Here is a 10,197-nt window from a genome sequence, read left to right as displayed (position 1 = left end):
ATCAGGAGAATGTGTTCTTATTGATAAAAATTTGAACTTGCTATACATAGCCTTACAAGAATAACAGGAAGAAAGAAAGATATATCTGCAACCTACGTTTTGGTAACGTCAAATAATTATAAAATAAACAGCTTATCCCTAATTAATAGGGATTATTCAAACCACTAACAGAAGAAAATCTTAACAACTATTAGCGTCAACAAAAGTGATCAAAATAAGAAATTTGTGGCTTATATTGTATTCTCTATTCCATTAAGAGTTAACGAAAAATGTCTTGTTATTATTAAGAGTTAATGATAGTTTTATATGCAATAAAGGAAGAACCTTGCCCCTAGGATACAGGTCAAGTGGTTGGGTCATAATAAGGTAGAATTCGTATCAAGTTCAATTTTTTATTCTGCGCAATAAAGCAAAATCTCCACCTGCGATTTATTTTTTCTGTCAAAATTGAGGGCACAAGCGATGATAAATCGCGCAAGAATGATAATTTTAAGAAAAAACCTTGCAACATACAATACCAAACTATCAATTTCTTTCATGATTGATTAACAATTTCTCAAAAGTTAAAAATTATCAACTGCTTAATGAATGCTATTGACAATTTTTTATTGGACAGATAATCCATGAAAGTGTTGGGTTGAGCTCCCATCCTATGGGGAGAAAAGCCCAAACCATATTATGTATTCTATAGCTTCCGTAAAGAATCAAAGTGCAAAAGTTATTTAAAATACACTTTTTTTATATCAAATTATCGTCTAAGGCCAAAAAAGTAAATAAGTTGAATTGCTCCACGTGGTCCAGATTGGCGTGAGTTGTTGAACGCGTCCGAGTCACGTGCTAGTCGCATGTGCTCGTTCACACGTTGCCAGGTCATCAAAGTCAATAGTCAATGCATAAAATCATTTTTTACAAATTTTTATAGTTAGCTTCACAAAATTTATTGAGAGTAAATTTAGGGTAAATCTTTCGCACTATCTTAAGGTTTGATTATTATATTAGTTTTTTTTTATATTTTTAAAAATGACAATTTTTTTTAAAATTTTACCAATGTGGATCATTTACCGTTAATAAATCTTTCTTAATTTTTTTTTTAAATTTCAAAATACCCTTATGTGTATTATTATTATTATAAAAAAAATTAAACATAAATTATATGTAACCATCAATGGCCATCACTGTCTTGTTCCTCAAACCCAACCCATATATTGAATTTGGGTTGGAATGGTGGGTTCATCTTTGAACCCAAATCTAATCTAGGTTCGCATATGTGAGAGAAAGAGATCACTGAAACTCTATCAACCTAAATTCACACCCGTCAGAGAGAGATCGTTGAAACTCCATGAACCTAGATATTAAATAAAAAAATGTTATCTGTACAAATAATTGAATTATCAAGAGAATAATCGAAGGCATTAAAATTAAAAAATGTTCTCACCTAATTTTCTGGATGAATTCTCGAGTTTTATCCCATGATAAAATTCGATGATTGATGATGAAGTTTGAATTTCATCATCGGATGAAATCCGATACGATCATCGAACTTGTATATCTCGTTAGTACATGTAATATGGTATGACTCTTTACTAAAACAAACACACACATAAACAGAGGTAACAAATTGTCTCCAAACGATCATCTACGAACCCCCAAGCCTAAAGATGAACCCATGAACTTGAATATTGAATCAGGGTTAGAAGACGAACTCATCTTCTTTGAATCCATACTCAATTTAGGTATACCCATAATGGAGAGAGAGAGTACACTACAACCTTGTCGTCGTCTATGTTTTCTCCAATAGAGATAAGGTTCCAAGAATTGGTGGGTGGTCGTCGATTTCTCCATAGTGAGTGTTTCATCTTCATAGTTCTACCTCTTCTTTGCGCTCTAGATCGCAACCATGGTCGGCCAATCTGATTGGAACCCACACAAAGAGGGGTCTTTGATTGGAACCCACCACATGGTGGGTTTCGACCAGATTCCACACCAATAAGTTTTGATCTAAAACTCATAGCAGAGAGAGAAGTAAAATTGTTTTACCGTTGAAAATAAGAACAAGAGGAGGTGTACCTTTTCGTTAAAAAAAATGAAAATATACTAATTAAATTAAAAATTCATCTCTAATTTAAATAAATAATATTATTTTAATTTTTGAGATATAAATAATTTTAACTTAAGAATTAGGTTGAAAATAAAAATAAAATAAAATAAGCCAGTGGGTCAACGGCGACCGGCTTAATGCACTTGCTATTTTTGTATATAACAAAAAGATAAATTACACCAACCCGACCCGATTCATTCCATTTCTAAAAATAAAAAGGAGAATTAAAATACAATTTAAAGGGGTGGTTAATTGGTTATGTTAGTTTAAAAGCACAAGAAATTTCGTGCCAATGACTCAAATGAATTAAACAATTATTAAGTAATAAAATAATAATAATAATAATATTTTTATAATGAATAGGAAAAAATAAATTGGAAGCAATTGGGTTGATTTTGACGACGTATAAACGGAGAGGGCGTAACCGTTAAGGAGGGCGACCAGATCCGTCGACTTTTCAAAAATGGTTGGTGGTGGGCATCAGACTTGCATTAAAGATTCTAGAGCAGAGAGAGAAAAGGCGACAATGTAAGACTCTTCAGCTACGACTTTTTGTTGCACTGAAGAGACACAGAGAAGAGAACGCGAAGAAGACTTGCTGGACGGCGTCAAAAACGCGTACCTCTGCATAATTGAGCAGTTAGGGGATTCATATAAAATGTAGATTTTGGCAGATAGGAAGAGGAAAGCAGCGGCAGCAGAGCCCATTGTTTGATTCTACCATTCAGATCCGATTGAGTTAATTTGACGCCGGATTTGGCGGATCAGCTTTGTAGATCAATCTCTCTGTAAATTCTAGCGGAGAAGAGAGAGGAAGAGAGTGGGAGGCCCGATGGAAACAGCTAATAATGGAGCTAAGAGCAAGCGGAGCCTGGTGAAAACCAACGGCTCGGCGTCGCCATCTTTCCGGCTCCGCTGCCCGAGCCTCAACTCCATCCGACTCCGCCGCACGTTCGATCTCTTCGACAAGAACGGGGACGGCGTCATCACCGTGGAGGAGCTAGGCCACGCGCTGAACGTTCTCGGCCTGGATGCCGAGGTCTCGGAGCTGGATTCCATGGTGAGTTCGCACATAACACCGGGAAAAGCGGGGCTTCAGTTCGAGGACTTCGAATCGCTGCACAGATCGCTGAACGACGTGTTCTTCGGGATCGGCGACAATGTGTTGGAGGAAAGCGAGGAGGAGATGGGGAAAGCGTGCCAGGACGAGACAGAGCTGTCGGAGGCGTTCAAGGTGTTCGACGAGAACGGCGACGGGTACATATCGGCGAGGGAGTTGCAGGCGGTGCTCGTAAAGCTTGGATTGGCGGAAGGACAAGAGATCAGCAGAGTGGAGAAGATGATCTCATCGGTGGATCGCAACCAGGACGGCCGCGTCGATTTCTTCGAGTTCAAGGACATGATGCGCAGCATCACCGTTCGCAGCGCTTGAGATTAGGGTTTTAGGTTTCCACGATCTGTTTGACACCTCCCCCCCCCGCTCTCTCTGTCTCTCTCTCTCCCCTGTGATTGGGTGCAAATTCTGTTTAAGCTTCCATTAATCTTTTGTGGTCTCAAGCCATATTTTCGGGACTTTCTTATTATAATCATCATTGTCTATATAAATGTTTCACGTATTTGTATTTAATATATTTTATTTTTGAATAAATTGTAATAATTATATATTATTTTTAACACTTAAATGTCTTTATTAATTGATAACAAAACATATTACATTTATTAATTAATAAAAATATTCAAATATTAAAAGAATATTTCTAATCTATGTCCGAACACACTCATTAAAATGTATCTAATATATCTTGTTTTAAACATTTGAATATTTCTATTGATTAGTAAAATATTTTAAAATATGATGTATTTATTACTTAATACGAAAAATAATTTACAATAAATATACCTTAACGAGTATCCAATAATGCAAATAAATAGAATTTTTCTAAAATATATCAAAAGTAATATATATATATATATAAAATATTAGAAGTATAGAGGATGAGAAACATTCAATATAACTAGGGTTGCAAATGAGCTGAATTATTCGTTGGTAACTTAATGTTTGATTTTATAAAATCTTGTTTGAATTTGTTTGTTAAGGTAAATGAATCGAATTTGAACTTAACTTTGAATTTTAATTTGTAAACGAGTTGAGTTTGAACTCAATAAATCTTGACTTGTTAACTTACAAGGTGGCTCAATTAGAAGTTTGCAAATAACTTGTGAATAGACTCATTTATAAATATAGAAAAACGATTGCATTTGAAAAGAATAAAAAAGCGACTGATATGATGTCAGCTTATAAGGATCACTTTTCTTTTCTAAAATTTTTCTTTAATTTTAACAAAAAACGTATGCTTTTGAAAAGTATGTATGAGAGTAGTGATGTTAAAGATCTTTCATGTTTGTAATGAAAATCAAAACAAGTTATGTTGGATATTGATTAACTTAATTTAAATGAGAAAACATTATATGACAGATGAAGAATGATATCATTAAAAGAAACAAGAAGCAAATCTCAAGAACACAACATTTTTGAATGGTTCATCTAACAAGTCTAGTCTACTATCTTAATTTCTCACTAAAGATTTTAAAAACATCCATCAAGGATTTTAACTTTTAGGGATTAACTATAACTTATACATAATTTTTGCAGATTCAATTAAAACCTCCATTTTTCATAGGTTAAGTAGGAATTCCAACTTTTACAAGATCAACTGTAACCTCTACAATTAGTTTTTTCATCTTAGGCTCAACCACAACCACTACCTTTCAAGGATAAAGCTTAATGTATCATACTTGATTTTTTATATCTGGCTAAGCCAAAATCAATACATTATTTTTCAAATGATCAGGTATAACCTTTTACAAGTTTTACAAATATTGTGAAAAGATTTCTCAAAAAAAAAAAAAAAAAAAGATAATACAATGATTTTAGACTTTCTCTTGGATGAAAGAGAGTTGCAAGACGTAAATGAATAAAATACATAACTCTCTCTTGTTTCTAATTTTTGGTTTAAGAAAATCTTCATAAGACTTGACTAGATAATGGCTTGAAATGAAGGAGGATGAGCATGAAAGATTATCGCTCAAGCAATGAACTTTGGCCAGAAATGAATTCGACTTTATTATGTCCTCTGAAGCACAGAAATGGCTTGAAGACATTGTTTTGATGTTTCCAAACCGTTTCTCGTTTCAAAAACAACCCGTTTTTGTAAATTGTGAAACATTTCGAGGCATTTTTGGTGACAATAAAGTCAGGGATCAATCTCACTCACCCAGCATCCCGAAGGTCGAGCCCCTTTTTTTCGTCTCTTTTCAGTCTTCTTCTTTCATTTTGTCTTTCAATCGAGCGCTTGCTGCTCCAACCTCTAGGTGCTTCTTTGCCGTTGTTCCCTCAGTTTCAGTTCAGGTCATTGTCCCTTTGTCGTTCTCTCTCTGTTAGTCATCGTCGTTCTCTCACAAATGAAGATCGCCCCTTTCTGTCGGTCACCACCGTTGTTCCCTCTTAAGTCGCCACAACTCGTTGGTCATTCCTTCTAAGTAACCACTCCTCCTCCCCAATCTTTCTCTCTCTTTTTCTCTTTCTGTTCATGCACTTATATTAATGTTTTACTCTCCCTCATTTTAGATCTATTGATTTCATTGGTATGTCTTATAAAATTTAACAAATGGATTGATTACATACTTTTAAGTTTTGCCCATAAGCTTAATTTGGAGAATGGGCATCATCATGTTTTTCTATGAATGCAATAATAAAAAGCATATTCAAATTATCAAATCAATTGAAGCACTAAATTACAAATATTCAAATACATCAGTCCTAAAAAAATTCCTCAGGAATAGACCAACACTTCACTGCAATCACCATATTAATTGCTACCCTTTGAAAAGATAGGGTTCAACTGTAAGTACAGAATGGTTATATTAAGTAGTAATTATATGAATACTTTTATGTTTAAATTTAATTAATCAATTATCTTATAATTTTTGTTCACTTTGAACTGATTATTGCCATCTTAATCACTCAAGTGTAAATGATATTTTAGTACTTCTTAATATGTATAGAACTGATTTTTTAATTTTAAATTCAAATATTATTGATAGTTATTTGAATGCATTGTGAATTTTATATTTATGTTTGTTTGAAATGTATTATTGAACTATGTTTATTATTTATATTTAAATTATTTTTTATATTAAAATTATATTTACAAAAAAAATGTTATATTTTTTAAATTTACACTTTACCCCACATTTTTGTTTCCTACTTTTTTGGAAAAATGTTATTTTTTCGTTTCTGTTTCGTATAAAAAATGCTTCATATTTCTGTTTCCGTGCAACGTAGGTTGTTTTTAAGTTTAGGTTGGCTTGACATTACTTGGACAATAGCCGTATGATCTCTTGTAGGACTAGGCCTTTTATAGAAGTTTTGAGACTTGGGTTTTACCTTGTTACCTGCATATACTCATAATTTCTTTTGATTTGACTGATAACAGTTAAATTAATCAAAAAAAATATGCATGTTATGAAGATAAAACATTTGGCATACTATACATAAACATATTTATCATTTTATTATAAAATAACATAATCAGACTTCATAAGATGAAATAAAGCTCAAACAGTCAAAAACTGTCATTTCTTTCTTTTTTGAGTGACAGTTATAAAATTAAAAATATGACAGTTGATACTCAACTATCGTATAGGGTTACTCGACTAATCTAGTAGCTTACTCGATTGGCTATATAATGTAATCGATTATATAGCAGGCTTATTTAAGTATGACCAAATCATTACTCCACTTATTCAAAAGCCACAAAAACTTGCATTACTCACTCGATTACAAGGCTAAGGTTACTCGACTAATATAAAACTACTTCACTCAAGTACTAACATTTGTTACTATATTGCATTTAAGTCCATAGACTTAGCCAGAAACCAATCTATCTTCACTTTACTAATACATATATTTACTCAATTAATAAAATACATTAGTCGATTGACAAATAAGCTTTACTCAAGTAAAAAGATGCTCAGATTATATAACTTTGGAGATACTCAATATTGTAGAAAAGCTCACTTGAGTGATTGAAAGATCCTTACTCGATTTCAAAAGTATCATTGTAACGCCCCGCCTTTCTTTTCTCCAAAACACATATACAAAGATGCATGATGATGCTAGCATCCATAAGACAATCAAAAGCGTTTATGGAAGCCTTTGCTATCGGAAGCAAATGATTGAACCTGAAAACTTTTAAAAAATTCATAAGCTAAGCAATCAAAGCTTCCACTATATGCTTTTAATGTAAAAATAACCTGACAATCCCTTAAACAAAATCAGGATCTAGGGATCATTTAGACTCCCTTTTTACAGCAATTAAAACTGCCTCTAAAGCCACAATACAACGTTTTTACAATCAAAATTTAAGAAGCTAGCTATTCGAGAACCACTTCATTTCCTTTCCTTTGGCTCGATTCCGGGGCACTTGTCACGACTAACTCATCTGGAACGTTGAATGTTCCAGGAATATGAGACACCCAAGTTAGATAGTTATATCTAAATGAGTGCATCAAGAAGAGAAAGCATGCATGTAAATGAGTTATGCAAAATGACATGAAACCGCTTATGTGGTAGTGATGCCGAGGTGTTGCAATCACCCCCGCTGATCCATCATGTTCACACATCTCCATGACTTTTCACCAGTCTAACATGAGATTCTGACTTCAACTAGCCACACCTACCAAGTGATGCATGACAAAGAAAGAGAAAATGTTTGGTTTAAAGAAAAGTCATTCTTACGCAAGTAATCACCCTTACCCATGTGAAGACAAAATGTTCGGTATGTATCATAAGGATGCAAGAAGCACTCACCTTGCTGGTTTGGAAGCGTTAAGGCATTATTCACAAGGTTTAGGAATGTTTTTCTGCAAAAATAACATATTTTCATAACTCAAATCTAAAATATTTTTATATAGGGTCCTAAGAATAAATTTAAGAACCAAATCTGCAAAATTGTGGCCCAATGAGGCCCCACACACGTGCTGGGGGAAGGACCCCCACGCGCTGCACTCGCAGCAGGCAGGTGGCGCGTGAGCTGCACGTGCCGCCCCTCCGTTTTAACCTCTTGATGTTTTTCAGCCTATTCTCCCTCGTTCGGACTCCGATTTGACCCCCGTTTGAACCCACACGACCCTTATTCAATTCTATATCAAACTACAAAAGAAATTGGAATTACCTTACTGTTTTGATGCTGTTTCATTCCTTTTACGGTGGCTGTCCAAATTTTCCAACGAAGTATTTTTCCACCTCATTCTTTGACAAAGTTTCTCCTCTCAAACTCACATCATTTTTTCTCTTGTTTAATGGTGAGAATGTCCCTTCTAAAGGCTTAATATTTATAGGCATCCTCGGTCAATCCAGGTGTGCCATGTGTCGCTTGGATAAGTTAGGAAATCATTACTTTCGTAGGATCACGTCACGTGTCCCTAGAGATTTGTGCAATTTCATACCCTTACGATAAGTGTCCATTGAGATATGTGCCACCACATGCTTAATTTGATTTTCAAGATTTCCCATCATTACATCCCACATGATAAATTATATTTTCTACATTTCCCATCATTGCTCATGATAACTTCCCTAACTATAAGTTAGCTCACTTGGTTTCCTTAAGTGTTTAGTTACAAGATATTTTAAATTTCTCTCAAATAACTTTTTAGCCCAAAAAGTCATTTGTACTTATAACATTTGAGTCGTAGAACCCCTTAAACCTTTTCAAAATCCCTTAAGATGATGCCCCCTCGCGGTAGTTTCCATGATCTTTCAGAAAATCCTTCATTTGTTCCTCGACGATTACCCATGAACTTCATATGTATCAACCGTATCCTTGAACTTCGAAGGAAACGCTTTACTTCTTGAACAACAATACCTAGAAAAACTTTGGGTATTACAATCATACTCGATTTAACTTTAAGATAATAGAACTTTGCATAACATACTCGAGTAGGAACTTATGATAGTCGATTGGAACAATTCATATACTTGATTGTTTTTGAAAGAATGTTGAGCAATACTCGATTTAGTTTTATCAAAAAGCTTTTTCATATTTAATCAAATTTCATAAATTTTTCTCACAAGCTTTATAACATACTCAACTAATACAAAATTGTACTTGACTATTTTAAAAATATATCTAAGTATGAAATTTTCAAACTTAAGAGAATTAAAATATTTTGAAAATTATCAATAAACCAAATTTACTAAAACATATTTGATCACCCAAAAATATTTTCTCAATAAATTAAAATAAAAATTTCTCAACAAAATTATTATAATAACATTTTTAAATTTTGTTGAGTTTGATTTTGAAAATAAAAAATTAAATGCAAAACTTTAATACACTTTCTCCATTAAAATGTGTTGATGATAAAATATACTGTAACTTGAAGATTAATCAAGTAATACCTAGTTTACTATTAGGATTTGTTGATTATCATATTTGATTTAAAGTAGTTATATTTGTTGATTATTTGTATATCAGATTATCAAGTTTTTTTAAATATAATTCTAATAAATTTGAGTTTGAGCCTGAGCTCAATTCAGATTAATTGAGCTTGAGCCAAGTTTTAAAGCTTGAGTCGAACTCAAGAGGCTGAGCTCAAGCTTGTCGAGGCAAGCCTAAGCTCAATAAAACTTGATTTGACTTGATTCGATTCAATTCCAACTCTAAATATATCTTAATTAGATGATTTTTTTATCTTTTATCTTTTATATATTTAATTCAACCCTACGATATACATTAGTAACAACTAATATATAAATATATATATAAAGCTCATAGCATTAATTATATCTTCTATCTTCTATATATTAAATTTTTTTAATATAATTTAATAAAAATTTGTTATTAAATTACATTAAAATGATTTAACGATAATGTTAGCTATTATGTTAAATAACAATAAATACATCTTATTTCATAACAAAAATATATTTATTATACTTTATTTTTAGTTTCAAAACAATTTATTAGTGAATAAAATATTACAAAACATAATACATTTATTATCAATCAATAAAATATTGTTTGAAACTAAAG

The 10,197-nt window shown here is 32.7% G+C and overlaps 1 protein-coding gene across 1 annotated transcript; it reads left to right on the top strand.

Moving 5' to 3' along the window:
• The first annotated feature begins 2,608 nt into the window (after nucleotides 1–2,608).
• LOC127787824 (calcium-binding protein CML42) lies at nucleotides 2,609–3,772 on the top strand. The gene has a single exon (XM_052315848.1). The coding sequence runs from the start codon at nucleotides 2,931–2,933 to the stop codon at nucleotides 3,528–3,530; it is 600 nt and encodes a 199-aa protein (XP_052171808.1). The 5' UTR covers nucleotides 2,609–2,930; the 3' UTR covers nucleotides 3,531–3,772.
• Nucleotides 3,773–10,197: the final 6,425 nt, after the last annotated feature.

The sequence above is a fragment of the Diospyros lotus genome, chromosome 13 (genome assembly GCF_014633365.1).
Source record: "Diospyros lotus cultivar Yz01 chromosome 13, ASM1463336v1, whole genome shotgun sequence".
NCBI lineage: Eukaryota > Viridiplantae > Streptophyta > Magnoliopsida > Ericales > Ebenaceae > Diospyros > Diospyros lotus.
Note: the sequence above shows the minus strand (reverse complement) of the source record. Positions and strands in the feature narration are given on the sequence as shown.

What these genes read in the sequence shown, in the direction of transcription:
- LOC127787824 (XM_052315848.1), top strand. Translation starts at nt 2,931, where the DNA reads ATGGAAACAGCTAATAATGGAGCTAAGAGCAAGCGGAGCCTGGTGAAA.